This window comes from Netta rufina (assembly GCF_964035555.1).
Source record: "Netta rufina genome assembly, chromosome: 15".
Lineage (NCBI taxonomy): Eukaryota > Metazoa > Chordata > Aves > Anseriformes > Anatidae > Netta > Netta rufina.
The window spans coordinates 2,594,785-2,617,780 of NC_140138.1; the positions used below are offsets into that span (position 1 = coordinate 2,594,785).

A 22,996-nucleotide genomic window follows, 5' to 3' on the forward strand; every position below is an offset into this window, starting at 1 on the left:
TTCAGAGGTTTGTTAACAGAGAAAATGCTGTCAGGAATAGAGCTGGGAAAGCACGAACAATATCAAGTGCAAGCGTATATTTATGGGAAGTCAAACCCTCTGATGAAGCGTGGGAGAGGATGAATGCAGACATCTTTCCTTCTTTGCTCTGTTTCCAAACAGCAGTTAGAGGGTTCCTTGGTACTTGAAACAAAACTTCCCTTTGTTAGCAGCCGGGTGGCTTCTGTGGTAGGGAATAAAGCAGGACATATCTTTGTGACGGGTAATGCGCACCTAAGTTCAGTCTACTCTAACAAAGGACAGTGGGGAGTCCAGATTTGGTCTCAGACCACTTCATGTTGTTTCCTGTGCCTGTCATCAGTGCCCCCAGCCAGCCAGTCAGTGTTGCTTCAGCCAGTCAGTTTTAAAATTCTTTGCTGGTTCTCTTGGAAGAATTCCCTACAGGTTGTGAGCATGTTGCAGAACATTTACATAACAATGCTAAAATCTCAAGTATAGGTGCAATACATTTCTCCCTGATCTGTTCTCCTTAATTTAGCTAATGATTTAGCTAATATATTTTACCATACCTTCAAATGTCATGCACAGTGCTTTCTTCCCTTCTTTAAGTAACTGTCTTTGACTCTAAGCACTGTCTTCAAGCTTGTCTGTAGCATTCTTTTACGACATAAAAATCTAAAATTTTCCTTGTATCCCAGTCTGTTGCTTTTAGCCATTGCCTCTACATGTTCCTGTCATTCTTGTGTGTTCATTTCCTGAGGGAACTTCTCAGGTGTTAAAGATGCTGCTTTTTTCTAATGGATCAAAATGCCTGACTCCTTGATCTTGAGATCAAGATTTCAAAGTTTGTGAGGGCTAAATGTGAAAATAAATGTTTGTAAAGGATTGTGGTTTGTTTTAGCTTGAAGAAACACTTAAGCTTTTTGAGATGTGTTCTTCAGTTGTGCTTATATACACATACAGAAGGAAAAACCAAAGGCAGGCTGTATGTTAGATGTCAGTCTGTAGTAAAATATTAGAACTTCAGAAGAAATAAAACTGGTGCTTTTATCCAATTGCATCTGGAATGAAGTCATTATAAATAAATTTTAAATAAATGATTTAATATTATTTGAGAGATACAGGAAAGGATTTAGTCATCCAGATAGTACAAGAGGAAACCAAATAAGAACTAAATGCAAAGGACCTGATTTTGTTTAATCATCACACTATTCTGAACTCCCATTTATCTCATTTTGGAAGGAGATAGCTATAGTGACAATCACTAGGTTGACTTTTAGCCTGCTATAGTATCATCTTGGGTTTGTCACAAAGAATGTTCATGACAATAGCATTCGAATACTTATTATTGACAAATATATACGGAAAGTATTTTAAGAACATGTATCTGCACTAGTTACATTTGATTTTTTTCCTTATGTGATTTTCAAATCCTGTTTGCCTAAACATAGCAAGCAACTCCTTAAATTTTTGCTTTTTATGAGTGGTTGTTTACAAGTTATAAAAAACAATTAATACAGGCTGATTAGATTTGAAAGATGGATTTGAAACTTGGTCACTCAGGTATTTCCTGTTTCTTCTTTGGGCCAGCGACAACCAGCTTATAAAAGGGTTCATAAGCTGGGGTTGGGGAGAGGTTAAGTTAATTCTGCAAGATTCTGACAGTGCTTCACAATCAGGGTGGTCAAACTTAATGTTAGCGTGTGTGGAGAGCTTGTGGGTCTCCGCTCATGGAGATACGTGGAACTCAACTGGGAAGGGGCCTGAGCGTGTTTGCCCTTCTAGGTCTGTAGATATTGCTCTTGACAATGTAGTTCACAACTAACTACAAATGTAAATTTAAATGCTACTAGTGTTCAGTCATGTTTTTATTTTATATCATCTCAGTTTACTGCTAAATTTTGAAAGTAAAATATAAAATTCAAAAAGAAATAAAATGACGCAAATTATCACATTGCTTTACTGTTGCATAATTAACTTTTTTTAAAAATCCAAATGTCAGGGGTTTGCTTTCCTTGCCAAACTAATCAGTATTTCAGTAAAAAGTTACGAAGGAACTTCAGTTTGTTTTATTTCATCTTACTACTGTGGTTGGTCTGCTGGTAGTCTCATAGAGTTCTCATCCTTCAAGTGTTTGTTTCTGCATGTTTGAAAACTCATATTGTGGACGTTCAGAAATTTTTAAATCTTAACTGGCCAGTCAATATCTTAACATATTTTATTGCCTTTTTTTTGGCATTTTTTTGTTTGACATTAAGTTGTATTTTTCTGTCAGCCGTGTCTGTATCTAATGTCTGTCTTGTAGCTCCCATTACCTCTACACTGAGCATTTGTGTTAACAACGAATGTGTTTACCCCAGCAGTTGAGCAACACACTGGAAGTACCAACCTCGTTCTGTACACAGGGAACATAAGGCGCAGGGTGGATGTGCTGAACACATCTGAAATCTAGGCTGACAGAAATGGAGTGAGAGGAGCTGAGGTCCAGTTCAGTGCTTCGTGCACAAAGCCGTACGCTTCTCTTGTTTCACAGGCAAAAACTCAGCTGGCAATATTCCTGTTTCTTAACAGGATGTTTCTCTTATACTACTTAATATCAGAGTCTATTATTTCAAGTGTTATCTCCTTTTGAAGTTGCCTCTGTTTTCTTTTTACAGTCGCAATTTTTAAATGAGCATTTCTCAGTCGATACTTTTCTTTGCTGTTACTTTTCCCTAGATATATTGGTGTACAATTTCTTCAATGAATCTCATTTCACTGCCAGTTCGAACTTTCTGAAGGCCTGTTGGTCTAGTTGTGTAACTTTTGTTTGCAATCCTTCCTGGTTTGGTAGAATCAGTGAATTGAATTGTTGAGCTTTTACTTCAGTTGCTACCACTGGTGATGTTAAGTAGGAAGGAATGTATCGGAGAATCTGAGTGTCCTTTGGCATCCTTCTCCTGCACGTAGACCCTTTCTGTGTTCCTGATTGATGCTGTTTGTACTTCCATGTGTTGTTTTCCCCCAATGGAGATGGCAGTATTCACACAGAACCAAGCTAAAGCACAAAAGCAATACTATTTTTAAAATCCTATAGTGTTGTTCGGTGTATCTGGTCCTACTGTGATGATTGCATAGGCATACAAAGCGTGATAAATTGTTCATGTGTTTTGAATGCTTCGGTGTATTTACTTTTCTAGGGTGGAGTTTAACTATTTAGATAACGTTCCCGTGAATGGAGTCTGTTCAGATCCCTTTAACCACTGTGCTCTAAGAAGAGTGATTCCAGACAATTAATATTTTTACACTACAGTAAAAGATTTTTTTTCAGACTCTTTTGGAGTGATTAAATGGAGTTATATGAAGTAAGTCACTGAAGAGGAAAGGATGTATTCAACAATATGAGCAATGAACTTTTCCATAGATACTAATTGAACTGAATACTTTTTCAGGCAGTGTACATGATGCCCACTGAAGGAGATGATTCATCCAAAAGTGTTCCTCTAGCATTGCAAAGAGTGTTTTATGAGCTACAACATAGTGACAAACCAGTTGGAACTAAAAAGTTAACAAAATCTTTTGGGTAAGTTTCAGAAATTTCAATTATTTTTTGTTTTCATATAGCATTTATTTAAAAAAGCTTTATTTAAACTAGACTTTTTAGAGAAGTGCAGAGAAATATTAATACAATATGTTAACTGCTAGTTTTTCAGTTTAGTTGGATAGGTTTTTAGTAATAATCGTTCCTAAAGCTGGATGATCCAAAAGTCAGATTGGTGGGAGGTACACAGTCATCAAACAAATCAGTAGTGGGATTGGGGTTCGTGTTACCTGAAAGTTGTGACACATTTATCTAAGTAGGATTGAGAACAAAACGCATCGCTGAAATATTGAAGTTCGTGTATTGTTAGTGTCTGAGTTGTTTCTGTTTTTCAATCTAGGGAAATAACAGTAACTTGCATTTCCAGATTGTTAGTTCAGCACTGATGACTGTTGTAATGCTTTGTTATTATACGTCAAAGATGCATGTCTTTTTGCCTGTCCACAGTTTAGAAACGCTTATCCCATATTCTGTTTCATGATTTAAAGCTTAAAAGGAATACTCATGGTGTGAAGTAAAGGTGTCAGAGCACACACACAAAATATTTCTTCGCAATTTCTTTACTCTTGCACCCTCTTTTCCTTCATAATGCATCTATTAAAAGCTTGGTTTTTACTTTAATTTTTCCCCAGTATCCAGTTTGTTGCCCAGTATTTCTTTGGTCTGGTACCAATTCTTGTGAGACAGTGTTACAACGTATAATTTTAAATCTAGAATGTACAGATATATGGAAGACAGAATTACACAATATAGCTGTGTTGAGGATGTTTTTGTTGTTGTTTGTTTTTTACACTAGTTTGATATTTTGGTTGAGCAGAAGTTGAGAGAAGATGAAGATTAGCATAACCTCTACAAGCTTTCTCTTTGCACATCCTATGAATTTGGAGGGTTTTTAGCTAAAAATTATTCTAAAAGATTATTGTTTGCATTATTTTGCTACATCTGTATTTATAAACTAATCCTTTGTAATAGTATTGAAAGGATTTTTTGTTTGAAAACAAGTTAGAAAATTAAATTATACGATCTTACATGATCACATAGCTGTCCTAGTGGTCAGCATGACAGTCATGTTTCTGAGGTCTCTGATCCTGCAGCTTCTGCTAAAACTTGTAGAAGAGGTCTGTCCTGATAAAATTCTCGTAACCTTACAGCTATTCTCCTTTTCTTTGCACGTTTTGAGGTGACTTTAAAATGAAATTTTGTTACATTGTTACATTGAGGTTACGTTAAAATGTAACCTCAGTGCTGTATCTTTATCTGGTGGTATCCTCTTCCAACTGGTACATTGTATGCTTAGTTTATCAGCACTCCTGCTGTCCTATAAAGACTTGCTGATATCATAAATACTTCATCTTGAGTTAGTATCTTAACTGTGTCATCCTCAGGTGCATGAGGAGATCTTTCCTGAGGGTGTTGCACATGCTTAATTTTGTATCTGAGAGTAAGCTTCTGAAAATGTGCTCATGCCTGCCTTTGTTCTTGGGAAGGAACTTCTGAATGTGGTTGAAGATTTGCTCTTTTTCCTCCTTTAAGTCAGAGAGGGAGGGTTCTGACCTTGTGAGACCTAGCTATATGCTGTGCATATTTATTGGGTATTATGAGTTTCTGTAGAATCTAAATAAGTTTGGATTTTTTCAGCAGAAAGTGATGCTGTCTGCAGGACCTCCTTTTTAAAAGTCCTAATATTAGTATGTAACCTTTTCTTTGATTTTTGTCCTTCAAGCTGGCAAGCATTTAAGGCTTGGAGATTCAGGAGGCTATTTTCCATTCTTAATTACCCAATGGATTACTTCATTGATCTTGTTCCAGTGGGGACCCCCACACAGTTGTTTTGGCATGCTTTTGGGAGCAGCATGCTGCAATGTGACAATGCAGATGAGTCACTGAGAAGAGAGTGGGAGGGGAAAATAAAGTTAGTATTGCTCCTGATCAGCCCTGTGCTTCTGGCTTCAAGAGCCGGGGCTGAACCTTTGGCTCACACAGGAGCTGAAGCCTACGGTAAATATAGCCTTTTTTATATAGTGGGAGTGATGGCTGTTGCAAAAGGAATTGTCAGAGACTTGAACTCAAGGATGCTTTTTAAATATAAAGAGTTTAGAGGAGCAAGTATTTCACAGTGAAACTAAAAACAGCTCCTTTATGCTTTTCCCCTTTTATTTAAGGTAGTAGCACTGAACATCTTTGCTGCAGTGTACCATTTCGGCTACTGTGGAGGCATTTTGACTATGTTGCACTCGTTCCTCCATTCGCACAACTGCTTGCAAATGTACATACAGTACAGGTGGTGTTCAGGCAGCTGGCTACATCCTTGGAGTTACTGTGAATCCAAGAGTAACTGTTCAGATGAGTACAAAGGAGCCAGGATAAGTCCATTTGCTTCCTCTGATGTGCACAAATAAGCCCTGAGCACTGCTTAGCTGCACCTGAAGGGCGCTCTGTACAGAGGCAGCTAGAAGTTTGTTGTGGGAACTTTTCTGACAGAAGTGAGTTGGTCCAAGGTCTCCTCTTGAGTTTTTGACATGAACTGCAAAAAGTTTTTAGATCAGAAGAATTCTGTTACCAACTGCCTGACCCTGGCCTCTTCCAGTGGCATGGGCTGCTTTCCTGTTACCAGGACCACAGAAAGAAAAGGCAGGTGCGTGCAAAGCAGCTGCCAAAATGTCCCACAGGTTCACTGCCCCTTCCTCCTCTGAGCTGGGCTTACTGAAAGGAAAAATGGCTTTAGAAGTAGGCTGTAGGCCAAGTAAATGCTGTAGAACTAAAAAGCATGCTCACCAGGCAGTACTAAATCTTAGTCTATACATCTTGCTATATATTAAATTCCTGGTATGAGAAGAAATCATGAAAATTACTTCTGAGCTGTAAATTTTCTTTATGGTATAGTAATTTTTCTATTGATTTGCCTTACAAAGGTGGGAAACTTTAGACAGCTTCATGCAACATGATGTCCAGGAATTATGTCGAGTGGTATGTTTTTGCTATTTCTTACTCATGTATCATAGAATTGTCTCTTGATATTGTGTGTATATAATACAATACAGTAACATTCCTAGTAATAGTGACGCTTAACTGATTAAATTAAGGCTATGTGCCTTGGTTTATTTCTCTCTTTTAAGAATGGGATTAATTGTGACCTTTTGAGGGTGAGGAGTTTGTGAAGGATAGGGAAGGTAGAAAATAAATAGAACACACCTATTCTAGTGATCCTTATATTGCTGTAGAGAGGAATGCAACTTTGAACATGCAGGTGCATCACTTAATTTGTGAGGTTTTCCAAACCCAAAAGACGGTAGCTGGGGTAGCCCTCAAAACATTTTCTAGGGGAAAGAAGAGAATTTGGAGGACTAAAAAAGGAGATGCCAGTATGAATAGACTAAAACTTTGTTTTTATGCAAATGAATTAGTTTAATCAGTATAGTAATCATTTGTATGTGATGACTGAATTTAGCAACTGTGCATGTTTATCCTATGTAAAAACTAATCTTTCTTTCAGCTGCTTGATAACGTGGAAAATAAAATGAAAGGCACGTGTGTAGAAGGCACTATTCCTAAATTGTTCAGAGGGAAGATGGTGGTATGTATTTAACCTGTTAGTACTTCTTAAAATTAACTCTGTTATTTGCGTACATTGAAATTCTATGGTGTTTGTTTTTGTTTACAGTCTTATATCCAATGTAAACATGTAGACTACCGATCTGAACGAATAGAAGATTATTATGACATCCAACTAAGTATAAAGGGAAAGAAAAATAGTAAGTGATGCGTTGTGATATGCACCAATCAAACACTTCAACATGCTGGGCTGTTTGTTTTGTTCTGTTTTGTTGTTACCAGATGGGTTTAATACCTGTTTGTTTAGTGCCTGCTGATTTCAAATGGGTTAGATGTTGCTCATCACTTTGAAGGATCCTTGTTTTAATTTCAGAGGAATGGGTCTTACTTTTTGACAGATCGTTGAAAACATTTTCTGTAGAAAATGTCTTTGCTTATGTTACTCTTTTTCCCTTTCTCCCTTTTCACTACGCTGTTCCTTCCCGCCTAATTCTCTGAGATATTTTCATGAAACTCTTTGAATTTAGAGGTTTTACTAGTGTCACGGAAGTGCATCAGTGACATGTTAATAACAGTAGTGTTATCGCTGTAGGTTATAATTTATATATGGAGATGAACTTATGGGTAATAGGTTCATTGTTAGGCCTGACCATAGCATTAAGAAAAAAAAAAAAAGAATAAACTAATCAGAATAGCATAACGTTGATCATTTATCAGTGGTCACCAAGTATTTGGCATACAAGACATGAAAAAGGATGCGTAAGACTCAAGCAAACAAAATTATGTAGTTTGCTACTTAACAGTTGTAGAGAGAATACATTTGGCAGGCAGTTCTAACTGATTTTAAAATCTTGAAATTTTATACCCCTCCAATTTTGGTGTGTTTCTTGATATTCTTGAACAATGTAAAACTTTAATTTTTATTTTTATAAAGACAAATACTCAAGTACAAGTTCTAGTGTCTTAAAATGTTATTTGATAAATATAATGTTAAGCCCTTAGCTAGAATAAACTTAACTTTTTCTTCCTCTTTCCATATTATTCCCAATCCTTTTCATTTAGTTTTTGAGTCCTTCATTGACTATGTTGCAGTGGAACAGTTGGATGGTGATAACAAGTATGATGCAGGAGAACACGGCTTGCAGGTATTTTTCTTCTTTTAATTTGTTTTTTAAATTTTATTTTTGTGTCCTTGATAAAGCAAAGCTACAGTGGCCAATAAACTTTGCTACTGATACCTACATTCTAGGTTGTATCAACTGATCTTAGCCATTTTTCTCTTCAGGCAAGCTTGTACATAGCTTCTCTAAGTTGCTGTTAGACTTCTCAAAACAGAGCTTAGATTTTAAAAGTCTACTCAGCAGTGAATTTTGGTTTTGTACCTGTAACAGTTTCAGTGACTAGAATGATTTTACTGTTAAATTCTCTACTGATTTTCAAGACTGAGAAATTATTCAAATCCTTTCTCTAAGAGTGGCCCACTTTTCTGTGTCTAGTAAAACAAAACAAACAAACAAACAAAAAAGCATAGTTCTGAAAGTTACTTTAGAGAGGCAATTTCTATATCATCATCAAGTGCACCTGTGGAATTTTGACTGTTCACGTGCACATTTCTGAGCTTTTCAGTTGTACTTTGCAGCATCCACTGTAGGGAGTAGTAGTCCTTTTACAATTTTTCTTTTTCTACTAGAGCTTATTTTTGCAGCTTCCCTATAGCAGTTTCTGTCAGTAATGTGGTAAATATTATTAGGTGTTCTCAGAAAGCAGCATAATAGTGAAATATTTGTTGTCAGGATACAGTGGACACGAAATTCAGAATTGATCAGAAATGAGATTTTGCCTCAGTATTCTTTTTAATTTCATTTATACCTGAGTTGCTCGTAACGTAGTGCTATGTTCACATGTGCTTCATGAATGACCTAAATTTAAATGAAATGTTTTCTTGTATGATGTTACTGGAGGAGCTCATGGGAGGACTGCAGCATTAAGATGGTTCAAAACTGGGGTGGAAGTTAACTATTCTTTGCACATTATGGTGTCAAGTCTATAAAATAAAAGTTTAAAGAAAAGTATCTTCAGCAGGCAGGCATGTCAAATTGCTAAAAATCTTACAATTTCAACCCTCTGTTTCCTTTAAAACGTCTAGGAGGCAGAGAAGGGTGTGAAGTTTCTCACATTGCCACCAGTATTACACCTACAGCTCATGAGATTTATGTATGATCCTCAGACTGACCAGAACATCAAGATAAATGATAGGTGAGTTTGGGGTGGATTTTTTTGGTGCATTTTTCTTCGTGTGCTTTTAGTTTTGGATGTAGAATTTAGACCAGCCAATGTATTTTTGTAAACAATAATAATAATAAATAATAATTAATAAGGGCAAAATCCTATTTTTGAATCAGTTCCAAGGGGGAGGTGTGTGTCCAGGCATATGTTAGAGGTCCCCGAATTGAATGTTAAAGTGTTGAATTTGTCATTCAGAACTGTAATTGCCATTTGTAGCTGTTGTTTTAAACATAATGCAAACAAATGTAGTTTTTTAATGTATTTTTTTTCTTCTTCAAAATTAGGTTTGAGTTCCCTGAACAGTTGCCACTAGATGAATTTTTGCAAAAAACAGATCCTAAAGATCCTGCAAATTACATTCTTCATGCAGTTCTAGTACACAGTGGAGATAACCATGGTGGACATTATGTTGTTTACTTAAATCCAAAGGGTGATGGCAAAGTGAGTATTCAAAAACAACTAAATATATTTGTGTGATGTAAATAGATACTTGCAGTTTTCATAATGGGAAAAACTTTGCAGCTCTTCTTCCTCTAACAGAAGAGAGTACTGGCATGGTCAGTTAGTGAAGTCATATCTCTGTTTGATGTAGTTTGTAGGTTGATACTTGTCATTGTTGTTTCTATTCTAACATATTTGGGAAACTTGCTTTGGATTTACAAAGACAAAGCAGCAGCCCTCATGTCTAGTTTTCTTTTGCTCTTTAGGGGAGAAGTTTGCATTTGGAGGCATCACTTGCCTTATTAAGAGAGCACCTTTATATTTGCTGTTGGCTTTTGGCAAAAGACTAAGGGAAGCCCTTCAGTCTTCTGTCTGTGTGTTGAATTTCTACAGTGAGCAACTTTTATCCAGCATTTCTCAGACTTAATGCTGAAGCAAATATGAGTCTTCCTAATGTTTCTGTGACTCAGAAATTCAGTGTCTTTGCATGTCTGTTACAGGTTTAGATGACTTGATCAGATTCGATGTTTATGGGTCAGGTGCCTCTTCCCTTGAGCTTCCTGGTTTTGTGTGTCTATGACTGTTCACAGTAAAATGAGCAGTCAGGTTTTACTGTGAATTTGTTTCTATTTGTCTTTTCACTATTAATCGGTTTTATTGGTTTTATTTAAAATTTCCTGTAAACTACGTCAAATTTACAAATAATTACCAGGTATTTGGTGCATCATTGCATTGTGTTATTTAATAAAAATAAGGCCAGCTATCTGAACTTCATATAGAAATGTGAAATACTTCAGGAATAGTCTTGAGATGAATCCTTTGTATAATTATCTGGCTAAAAGCTTTTGATATTCAGTGTAAGATTTTCAGATGAGTCGGAGGTACTTATGGCCTCCCTTATGCTGAGTGCAGATAGCAGGTAACACAAATTACAGCGAACTGTAGAATTTTCTAAACTCATGATGCTTGAAGAGAAATTTTAATTACTTGGAGCTGAAAGGCATGCCAGAAATAGGATTAATTTATCATTCAAGAACATGTTTTTGTGTAAAACGTTATATTTATGTAAAATTTTCTCTCTAGTGGTGTAAATTTGATGATGATGTTGTATCAAGATGTACAAAGGAAGAAGCGATTGAACACAACTACGGAGGCCATGATGATGACTTATCTGTACGACACTGTACTAATGCGTACATGTTGGTTTACATCAGGGAATCAAAATTAAGTATGTATACCCTGTGTGTGTTCCAAATTAGATAGGGTAGAGGGATTTAGATATGTATTTGATTTCTGAATTGTTGACAGCCTTCTTATACAAAGGGGCTCCATTAGTTATAGATGGCATCTATAGATTCTGTGGGGATCGACCAGACTTTCTCTCACTTCTAGAAAGTGTGTTCTAATCCTCCAGCATCTTGTCTTAGCACAGTAAGACAAGACTGTGTATCAGCAGAGTGCTTCATCCTTAATTGTTTTATAGGATGAAAAATCAGTGACTCATGGAAATTAAATCCAATCCATTATAAATATGTAGATATATGTATATTAAAAACAATCAGGTGGTGGTAAATTTTTTTTTAATCCTGAAGTGAATATCTAATTCAGAAGTCTGTGATACATATTTCATGGAAATCATGCATTTTGGCTCAGGATAGAAAATACTTATTTTGCCAAAACATGATGATATCAAATCATGTTTTTAATTAAAAGATGAAAAAGGCAGGTTTTTTTTTTTCTTCAGAGAAAAGTCAATTGTGCATGAAAACCCTGTTTGATGTAAATTTCAGAATGACATAACAAAATTTGTCTTGTAGGTGAAGTTTTGCAGCCTGTTACGGACCATGATATTCCTCAACAACTTGTAGAAAGGCTACAAGAAGAGAAAAGAATAGAGGCTCAGAAGAGGAAGGAGAGGCAGGAAGCTCATCTCTACATGCAAGTGCAGGTCAGCTTTTGAAATAGATCAAGTTACAATTGTCTTCCAAATAAATTCAGAATATTTTCAACTCTTGAATATGTGTTGGAAGTAGCATTTGAACTGAAATAATTTCAGTGCCTATAAGTATATTTACATGTGCACTGAGTACTGATGAAACAAATTGTACAGTGCTGGGAAATAAAAGCATGTTACAGGCACTTCTGTTTTCTCTAGAAGGCCGTGAAAAGTTACTTGCAAGGAAAAATAGTAAGTTCAGGTGAAAGGAAAATGAGTAGGTTATTTTAAATGGCTGCCCTGCCACTGCACTTTTATCTCCTTCAGGAATTATTTTCTAAAATTAGAATGTATCTTGCCATAGGCAGCAAGGCTGGACTTCTGCCAAACTGAGCTCATCAAGTAGAAGCAGAAGGAGAGAGTGCTTATATTTGCAATTATCTCTTTGGAAAAGCCAGATGGACTAGATTGTTATGAATTGCCTTAAGGAACCCTGTTTAGGGCTCTTTCCAGAGCCCATCTGGCAGAAGAAAATAAAACCCATTTTCCATTTGCCTCCATGTTTCTTTGCATGTTCTTTCTAGAGTTCTTATGTAGAGCTATTGGTAAAGGTTGGTTTGTTCCATACTACATTTACACTAGAGCTATTTCCAGTGGAGAGATTAGCAGAGTTGTGTGGACTTTCTCTGTTAAAAATGAATACATGGGAGTTGTAGCAGATGCAGGGAATGTTTTAGGCCATCCTCTGTGTAATGCACAAAATAAAAATAAACCTTTTTTTAAGCGCCAACATTTTTAGAATTTTTAGAACATGTACATGTTTCCAAGATTGGGATCTAAGTGCAACTGGTGTCTTATTGTTCAGGATTTGTACATTGATTACTTACACTGATTTGATTCACAATTTTTAAATTCCATTGTAATGTGTATGCTTTCAAATTTTCTTCATGAGAACACAAATAGTGTCAGCAATGTGATGCCAACAATAGAGTCAATGACACTGCATAGGAAAGCATCAAAAGAAAATATTGTATTGTGGAGCTGAGTAATACAAATAGTAACCTTTAAATGTAATTTTTCAGATAGTAGCAGAGGATCAGTTCTGTGGCCACCAAGGCAATGATATGTACGATGAAGAAAAAGTGAAGTATACTGTTTTCAAAGTATTAAAAAACTCCACGCTTACGGAATTTGTTCAAAACCTCTCTCAAACAATGGTAAGCTTTCTGTGGCTGGCTATCTATTTTAGTATATTATGATATGTTAGTTTTTATCTTCTCCAGGTATTAGCAGCAGTCATAGTTCAGACCTTTTAAAATAGAAGTTCTGTTTGGTTTAATAAAAATATCTTAATCGTTTTTGTTTCCTGTCACAACTTTTATTTATTGCAGGGATTTCCACAGGATCAGATCAGATTATGGCCAATGCAAGCAAGAAGCAATGGAACGAAAAGACCTGCAATGTTAGATAATGAAGCAGATGGCAATAAAACAGTAAGTATTCATTGATAAGTAACATGTATGTCGTCCATGATTCTTGGATTTCAGATCCTAACTTTGGGACATCAGATTTTTAAGCGTTTTAATTTAGCCTTTGTCTGGTAAAGTTTCATATTTGAGAAGATTTGGGCTATAGTGGGTTGATTGAGGTGGAAAGGGGGATTGTGGTGCATAATTCTTCCATGAAGAAAAGACATGATAATGGTTTATATCCTAGATTTTAAACATAAATGTCTTTTTAGTCGTCTATTATTTGGGCAGAAGCAATGGATTTAACAAAATGTATCACTTAAGATGTGAAACATTGTGCTTAAATGCCACAAGAAAGGGATTGGTTTCCCTGTCCTCTATTTTTATAGAGTGAAGTAATTTTCTTGCTATAACAGAGATGACTGTAGGTATACTTTTAAATGAAAAAGAAATAGGTCCATTTTAAGTAAAACCTATCGTTTGTGCTTCATTAAAACTCATTAATTTTTTTCTGTTATTGTTTCTCTTCTCATAAACTTTCTGTCACTAATGCAGCTAAAAGAAAAAAAATCTCACTCATAAAGTATGTCAGAAAGTTCTCCTATCTGATGAAAATGCAGATATTAGTTTATATTACATTCTCTAGAGACTTTTTTCTTCTTCCACATCTACATAGATGATTGAGCTCAGTGACAATGAAAATCCATGGACAATATTTTTGGAAACAGTAGATCCAGAGATGGCTGCTACTGGAGCAACATTACCCAAGTTCGATAAAGATCGTAAGCATATATGCTAAAACTCGAGTAAATGCAAAATACTTTGGATATTATGTCAAGAAACCTTGTGTACTTGTGTTTTTCAATGATGTCAATGATGTACCCATCAAACTACAGTGCTGAAATTAGTTTGTCTTGTGCTTTTTTTTTTCTTTGATTCTTCTTTAAGTGCAAGGTGTGTTTCAAATGCTTTTAGAATCACTGAATAATTTTTCATAAATGCAGGTGGATTTATATAAATTCAGTATTTAAGAATATTTTAAAGGCATTAATTAAATGAATGAAGGAAAGACACACTTTGCTGTTTAAAGAAAAGTACTTGGGTGACTATTTCCAAACATAGTCAAATACTCCTTAGAAAAAAAAAATAAATCTTGTCTTAATTTCTAGATGATGTAATGTTGTTCCTGAAAATGTATGATCCGAAGACTCGGAGTTTGAATTATTGTGGACATATCTACACACCTATATCCTGTAAAATACGTGAGTTCTGAAATTCAAATTCATTATTATAATTGAAAAATTTTAGAGACAATGGATTGTATATCTAATTTATTTTTAATAATTAGTTGTTTTGTTGAAGTCAAATGTAGGCCACAGAGTGGAATTTTGATTTCTTCCAACACCAGTGCTGGTTCTCTGGTACGGTTTTCTTTCCCATGTTGTCAGTGAAACAAACTTTCTGCAAGGCTGACAGTTTTGCCTTAACGCAGCATTGGCTGGCAGTTTTTTTTTTTTTTTTTTTTTTAGTTTAACAGTATTCTTCAGGTGTTGCTGAACATAAAAAGTTGTTTCAGACTTACTGTAAAGTTTTGTGATATGATATTGCTCCCCAGTTTGTTTTTTTTTTTTTATTTCAGGTTATTTTGCTGAATGGACCTTTGCAATCACTCTTAAAATAGTCATATGCAATTTGAGTACTCTTGTACTCATTGTCACAATGGTAGCCTGAGAATAGCTGCTTGGGTTTATTTAGCTGTGAGCCTTGGTTTTCATATGGATCCATTTAAAGAATTCAACAAGTGGCCACCAAGTTAAGATACTTTGTCATTTTGAATATCGCACTCTGTTGATTTGTACAGTGCTTCATATTTTTGCATTTTATCCATGTGATTTCAAAAAAAATAAAAACAAAAATCCATCTCTGAAGAAGGAATATTGTAATTTAATTTCCTTGATCTTGGATGGCCTTGCACATTTTTTTGTTGTTGTTGTTCAGATGAAGTGGAAGAAAACCTTAAAATCTCTCTCTGGGTTAAATTTCAATATTTAACCCAGATATTAAATATCTGGGGCAGCTTTAGCCTAGAAGGTTCCATTCCTTAGAAAGGCATTTTAAAACTATTTAACCAGAACAAAAGAAAATAGATTCTCTGTTACTTCACAGATAGGTCTTGCAAGCAGTTACAGTGCAATGCATTTCACACTCCTTTTCTTTTCCACTAGGTGACTTGCTTCCAGTTATGTGTGAGAGAGCAGGATTTCCACAAGAAACTAACCTTATCCTCTATGAGGTTTGGATCAATAGACTTGTTTATTGTAAAAATCATTATTGCTGTACCAGTAGCAAATTTTGGGGTCTTTTTCTTAAGGATGGACCACTGTTTGATAATGTTCTAAATTGTGGATAATAACAAAGAAATAACCAAGTAGGTTGAGATGCAAAGCTTAGCATGGCAGTTGTGACCTAACGTTTTCATGTACAACACAGACACAGTTCTGTCACTCATAAATCCAGTCATTCACACAGAAGGGAACACTTGCATCAGGAGAGTCTGTGGAGTTGCAATCTGGGACATTTCCAGCACCTGAAGGAATGAGGCCTTGAGCAAACTGCTCTAAACTGGAAGTTATCTCTGCTTATAGTAGGATGAAATGAAAATTATTCCATGAATCAAAATGCACATTTCTGAACTTTTGATGTTGTACATCTGTTTCACTGTGTTATCTTATATACTTAAGTACATTACTAGTGCTCCCAACTCTTTAAAAGAAACCAGTCAATCTAAAAGAAACCAAATGGTGAAACACTACTTGAAAATTGAAGCTCAATATTTAAAAGGTGCATAAAAGTGACTAATAATGTACACGTATGTTATAATACACTGTGAGGCACGAATCTGTTAACAAGGTTCTGTCAAACCAATACATTTTTCCTGAGAACTGAAGGGATGAATATTTTGACTTGATCAAGTAAAGTGGTAAAGTATTATGATTTACCATTTTTGTCCGTTACATTCTGTAGCTAGAGGGTGGGGAAAAAAAAGTTTTATTGGTTAAAAAAAAAAACAGCAATAATTTATAAGTCATAAGTACTCTAACTAGTAGTTTTGGGGTCTACAGTGCTGCAAGAGAGTATCAGCAGATAGTGAACTTTGGAACAGATTTAAAATTAGAAAACTAGAAGTCTGAGGCTTTAAAAACCACAACAAAAAAAAATCTCTACACAAACTCCTACATGTACAACTTTGCTAATACTAAATCTGTGCATATCCTCCAAATCTCAGTGTTAGAGGAGCTATGATGCCAACATTATTGGCCGTTGTATTTTCAGTGCCCCTCTTAGACGGATGAGTTGAGAAAATGTTGCATCTTCTTCCTTCCTTCCACAAGTTCAAAGTCAGCAGACAAAATACTTTACTATTTCTGTAATAGAAATATGTTAACAAATCTTTGCAACTGCTGTATTTAATGAGTACCGAAGGTACAGATCTTGCCAAGGCAAAGTTCTTATTATAGTAAGAACAAGGAACTGTTTTTTTGTTTTGTTAGCTGTCCTGCTGTTCTCTCTGGTGGTTCCAGGGGCACACATGCAGTTCCATGCTATAAAGCAGACCTGTCAGGTACTGCTGTATGTATTTCTTTTCAAAAATCACATGCACCTTACAATACGTAAAACGTTTTTACTCCTTTACTGGTCAGGGTTGCATTTGTTTCTAGTTATAGGCAGGTGCTTTTATCTCAGGAGGTTATCCTACAAGTAAAAATAATATGTATATATATAATTTTATATTATAAACATTTGTTTGGGCTTTGTTGTCTTTTTTGTGTGTGTTCCTTTACAAAAATACTGTATTATTAAAATTAGTAAGCATACTTAGTATTCTCCAATCTTTCTGGAAGCTGCATGAGTAGAAAATTAATCTGAAATTTACAAAATTTCAGTGGTATAATAATACTGAATGATAAAATACTTTAAGATAACTTGAGTGAGAATCCTAAGGTAAAGTATTGGTAAAATAAGCATTTTCATCCATAATAATGAGGTGGATGTGAACCTTACCTAAGATTGCATTTAATAAAAAAAAAAAAAAAAAAAAGTATACACGCACACTTCTTTCAGTTGAAAGAAGATAACTTTTATCTTGTCTGATTACGTTTACTATTGTGACTTTTGTTTTTGTCTCTTGTTCATTCTGTGTGATAAACAATTTTTGTTTTTTTGTTGCAGGAAGTTAAACCCAATTTAACAGAAAGGATTCAAGACTATGATGTATCTCTTGATAAAGCCCTTGATGAACTCATGGATGGTGACATCATAGTGTTTCAGAAGTATGTATTTTAAGGGGCAGGCTTATGATTGCAATTAAATCACCTGGTTCACTTTGAAAACAGAACTTCCTTTAATTTAGTGCTCTAACAGGAGAAAAGTATAGTTTTCCAGCAGTAGACATTCTCAGCAGTTCTCACTTGTTCATTCAAAGGGGAAATTTAAAAAATATCAGTAGCTTTTTAATTATAACTTTACATAATTTAAGGAAATTCATCCTAGTTTAGAAAACTAATGCTCATAAATACTGAAATACGTCTCACTATTACCAAAGAGTGTGGTTCAGCATTACTTCTGCGTTCTGCAGCTTTTTACTTGGAGCCACTGTAACCCAAACAGTGAAGAGCCTACCAGAATTTCAGACCTTGGGTTCTGTACCACCAGTGCTGTACAAGGCTCTTGACTTGGAGCTCCTTTCAACTTAGAACTGAACTCCTCTCCATTTTTCCTTTTATTCATGCTCACTTTAAGTTCCATATTGGTCTGCGGTGATGAGATGCTCCCAGTTTGCCTGAGTGTATGCAACTCTTGGGTGTACTGGTGCTTCGACTGGAGTTTTCTCTAAGGCAACAGGAGAACTCCTGCTTCTTTATACATTAAAGGGATCTTTCCTAAGCTTGTCAGGGCTATAAATCAGCATTTCAATGCTCTCACTCCTGATGGTCACACCCAACTGTGTTGCTCTGTTTCTCTCCATGGGCTGACAGTGGGTGGAAGCCAGCTAGTCTATCTTCAGCACTCTTACCCCAGATTATGTGAGATGAATGTATTTCTCATGTCATGCCTTGGAACTCGCATTCCCTGTTGACCCAGTTGGTGTTATGCACCTTTGGCTGGCTGCTGACTTTTGGGTAAGTGCACAGCTTGTACCCTGGTGCTATTTCTCTGCTGAGAAGATAGGGGTACCGGTCAGTAGTGACCCAAACCAGCATCTGTGCAGGTTGTTTTGCTTCTGTGGTTCAAGAAGTGCTGTTGTACATCTGGCCTCTGTGCAAAGCAATTGATACAGGGGTATACAGAAAGTTTTGGCAGCATTAATAAAGACACACACTAATGTGCCAGGGTGGAGAGGGAGGGAAGAGCGTTGTTAGAATGCTGCTGTGAAATGAGTGGAAGTGTCTATTGCCAGATTGCCAAATGAGAGAGCACGGTGTGCAAGTGCATTGACTCGTGCACCGCACAGAAATACTCAAGGGTGTGAGTCACTACTGACTGTATTAATTATACTGTGTACAAGTGGTGGCTCCTTAAAAAGGTTTCTTAACTTTATTTCTGTATTTCTCAACTGTCACTGATTTACTGTAGAACCTGTTTAAGAGCCCTAGCTACGTGTATCTATAACAATGTAATGTGTAATGGTGTTATCATTTGTCTGCTCTTGTAGGGACGATCCAGAAAATGATAACAGCGAACTACCAACAGCTAAGGAATACTTCAGAGACCTCTATCATCGAGTGGATGTCATTTTCTGTGATAAAACCATCCCCAATGACCCTGGCTTTGTAGTTACTTTATCCAATAGAATGAACTACTTTCAGGCACGTACCCTATTTGTTTCTTTGCATTTATTTCCTTGTGCTGGAAGTGACTTCTGCATTAGTTCAAAAGCATGTTATAAATATTTTTAGGGAAGAGTAGATACATTCTTGTACACTTCTTGCATTATGGTAAGAAAAAAAATATAAGAAAACCACTAATGCTTCTGAGAAGAAAATACTTAAAAAAAAAAAAAATATTATTTTATTAATTGGAGTTCATGCTGTGGCATGAAAATATTGATGGGAACAACATGGTGATATAACACAGCAAGCAAATTTCCTTTGAGTGAATTAAAGAACAGTGAAAATCTTCAAAGAACAAAGAATACAGGTTTCCTAAAAAATATTATAATGAAAAACAAGAGGAGTACAGCTATTGTTGTGGCCCTTTGGTGACAGTGATTTATTGTAATTAGAGACATGTTCCCCTCCCATTCCCTTTCTTTCTTACTCTGGGTCACTTGTTCAGAAGCTAGCAATAGTAGTTTCTTCTTTTCTTGGAGTAGACATAGTGGGTGTCTCCCATTATTTTTCTAGCATGACATTTTTGAAGTAGAATAATGAATGATTGGGGTTGGACCAAATGACCTCTAGAAAATGACCTTCCAACCTTAAGCATTCTGTGGTTGTATGACTGTAGAGCAGTGCCACAACTGTCTGAAAAAACACAGAACTTAAACAAATTTTTGTTTGCAGGTTGCAAAGACAGTTGCACAAAGACTTAATACGGATCCAATGTTATTACAGTTTTTCAAGTCTCAAGGGTAAGACAAATTTTCTAGTTTGGTGTTCTGCGTCTAAAGTATTATTTAAAATACTTAGCCCCAAAATAAGTAGGTTTCAGTTAATTTGTAGCTTTTCCATGTTGTAAACTAATTTTTTATCGTTATAATGTTAACATTCCGGCACACGCAGCAAGTTTCATAGACAATTCACTAACTATTACAGTGGTTGGCTCTAGAGACCCCATGAATTGTTCCTTTTATAAGAATTGTAGTAAGTACAATTAAAAAAAAAAAAAAAAAGGCATTTTAAAGAATTGTTGTTTAATTAAAATTTCTGAAATTATTAATTGTTTCAGAGCCTTTATGGTATGGGTCAAGTTTATTAAACTAATGGAAGTGCTATTTCAGAATATGCAGATTCTAGAATGGAGGACGCCAGAAATAAGTGCATACGTGAAAGCAGGATTTTTGCTGCTGTTAAAGCTTTAAATGCAGGAGCTACTTGTTTCTGACTTTTATTTTTACTATTTATTTCCTGGAAGTCTGCAAATAAGGAAAGATAACTTCATCCTGTCCAGACCCTGTACAATGACAGTGATCCCATAGAGCTGCTAAAAGGGTTGTTTCTGTTTGAAGTGGTGGTTTTGGGCACAGTTGTGTAAAACTGGATTTGAATCTATAGAAAACTGCAACTGCAGCAGAAAACAGCATACTAGTAGCTATAGGTATATTCTGCAGGAATAACGTGCACACAGATTGTATAAACTTTTTGTATGTATGTAAATGTAGAGTGCTCTTGAATCGTTAACCTTCAGGTCTCTCCCTTCCTCATCAAGGAGCCTGTATCAGTATGGATAGCTCTGTAGTTTACTGGGCTTCGGTCACTCTGGGATTTTGCTGTGTCATATGGCCCCACAAATTAACCTTTCACAATCTAAATCAGGTGACTTCAGTGCTGCTATACTAGTAGTTTCAGAGGAATGTAGGTCTGCCACTCTGCAGGATTAAAGGTGAACTCTTAAACATCCAAGTGAGTTAACATGTACAGCAATAGTATTTCTGTTGTCCTGTGCTTGCCTGTTTCTAAAAATCAGTAAAGCATTGGATATAATGCTGCTTAGCCTGTACTAGCAATTACGTGAAACTAGTAGCCAGGAATAAAAAAGTTCTTGGTACTTTGATTTACTGAGCAGCAATGGATTGTAAAGAGATGTTTGTTTTTCTTTTTTTCTTCTGTAGTTATAGGGATGGCCCTGGCAATCCTCTTAGGCATAATTATGAAGGTACTTTAAGAGATCTTCTGCAGTTCTTCAAGCCTAGGCAACCTAAAAAACTTTACTATCAACAGGTAAGAGTTTTTTGTTTTTGTTAGTGTGAATAATAATAAAAAATTGCCCTGTACAAAGTATGCCTAAAGTGTTTCTCTTTTCTTCTTTAAGCTCAAAATGAAAATAACTGACTTTGAAAACAGAAGAAGTTTTAAATGCATATGGCTAAATAGCCAGTTTAGGGAAGAGGTGAGTGAGGTTGGCTGTTGTTTGTTATAATTTCTTTGTAGAAGAATGTTCGTACATTCTGCTGCCTCTGAAGAACACCAAGTTAGAACAGAGATGCACCTTATAGAAAACAATGCCAGTTCTTAACAAAAAATAAAATAAAATTGAAGCAGTTGTTCACTTCAGTAACTTTTACGTTTTAAATATGGATTTCTGATGAAAAATCCAGTGTTTTCTGTGCTTTAATATGGTTGTTTACACTTTCAGGTTTTCTAATCACTTTTCTGTTCTAAATACCACCTAGGAAATAACAGTATATCCAGATAAGCATGGGTGTGTGCGGGACCTGTTAGAAGAATGTAAAAAAGTTGTAGAACTCTCTGAAAAAGGTTCAGGGAAATTAAGGTAAAGCTGGAAGATTTTGTATTTCCTCTATGTGATTGTATGTAGAAAAGTATCCATAGAACTTAAAATACTGTGAAAACTATTATTATGTAATGAAGTCTAATATTGTGTTAAAAAATTAAAAGATTCAGGAGTCCCATTTAAGAGAATTATTATTAAATACAAATAGGAATCTTACATAGCTATGTAAGTTCATGAAATAAAAAATAAATTCTTGAGATGCTTAAGATTCATCAATCTCGACTATTAATTCACAATTTAATAATTGTTTCCAATTCATGCTGTTCACTTTTCAGGAGAGAAAAGTGAGATCATTTAAAGAGAGCTTAAAAATTAATAAAACCCTTGCACTGCTAAAATTGAAAATTCAATCCTAGTATCTGTTTACGTTCTGACTATACTAATTCTTCTTAAGGTTTGAGAAACTAATGTTGCATTGTTTTTTGTCTTTTCCTCACCACCCTTCATCCCTCCCCTTTTAATGTTTTTTTTCTGTTCATGTGTTTTTAAGGCTGCTAGAAATTGTAAGTTACAAAATAATTGGTGTCCATCAGGAAGACGAGCTGTTAGAGTGTTTGTCACCTGCAACAAGTCGAACGTTTCGAATAGAGGTAAATACTACTTTCTTTAAGAAACTTTAAAACTTTGAAAGAAGAAATTATCTCAAGTGGTTATTGTCTTATCCTAGATTCTGTTTTTCAAATACTGTGATAACTTGCAGCAAGCAAGAATACGTGATTATACATATATATTTTAAAAATGATCCTTCTAAAATCTCTGTTCCATCTCCTGCCCTGTAATGGTTCCATTCTTTCAATCTTTACATATGTTTATATAACAAAACATGAACAATTGGCAAGGGCCTGTCTTGAGAACATTTGCCTTCTTAGCAATAATTAATTCCAAGATTTGTATGGGGACTCATCATGCAAATTTTCATGCTTGGAACCCACATTGATATGCAGAATCGTATCCTAGAAGACTGCTTCCTTTTCTTTTTAAGTTAGAGCTTCTGAAGTCAAATCTTGTTACTTAGTGTGATTTTTCTAAACATTTCATCTTGCAAATCTGTTAACTTGCCTCAAAGATAAAAAAAATAAAAGAAAAAAAGAAAAAAAGAATAGTAAGCTTCCAATGTAAAGCTGTCATGAAAAGATGACAAGAGAAGGTCTGTAATATTTTTATAACTACAGATGATGGAAGATTTCATGTCAAAAAAGCCATCCAGGAAAGCCAAGA

The 22,996-nt window shown here is 35.5% G+C and overlaps 1 protein-coding gene across 1 annotated transcript in view; it reads left to right on the forward strand.

Annotated features, from left to right (window-relative positions):
* Positions 1-22,996, forward strand: part of USP7 (ubiquitin specific peptidase 7) — a 71,582-nt gene that overhangs the window by 42,546 nt on the left and 6,040 nt on the right. The window contains exons 7-27 of the mRNA XM_084296201.1: positions 3,432-3,562; positions 6,493-6,547; positions 7,074-7,154; positions 7,242-7,332; positions 8,195-8,277; positions 9,279-9,388; positions 9,703-9,859; positions 10,943-11,087; positions 11,677-11,807; positions 12,878-13,012; positions 13,187-13,288; positions 13,941-14,046; positions 14,434-14,526; positions 15,490-15,557; positions 17,495-17,595; positions 18,978-19,131; positions 19,828-19,895; positions 21,096-21,204; positions 21,296-21,373; positions 21,657-21,757; positions 22,269-22,368. Coding sequence (XP_084152327.1) covers positions 3,432-3,562; positions 6,493-6,547; positions 7,074-7,154; positions 7,242-7,332; positions 8,195-8,277; positions 9,279-9,388; positions 9,703-9,859; positions 10,943-11,087; positions 11,677-11,807; positions 12,878-13,012; positions 13,187-13,288; positions 13,941-14,046; positions 14,434-14,526; positions 15,490-15,557; positions 17,495-17,595; positions 18,978-19,131; positions 19,828-19,895; positions 21,096-21,204; positions 21,296-21,373; positions 21,657-21,757; positions 22,269-22,368 — 2,199 coding nt within the window. The remainder of the gene's footprint in view (positions 1-3,431; positions 3,563-6,492; positions 6,548-7,073; positions 7,155-7,241; positions 7,333-8,194; positions 8,278-9,278; positions 9,389-9,702; positions 9,860-10,942; positions 11,088-11,676; positions 11,808-12,877; positions 13,013-13,186; positions 13,289-13,940; positions 14,047-14,433; positions 14,527-15,489; positions 15,558-17,494; positions 17,596-18,977; positions 19,132-19,827; positions 19,896-21,095; positions 21,205-21,295; positions 21,374-21,656; positions 21,758-22,268; positions 22,369-22,996) is intronic.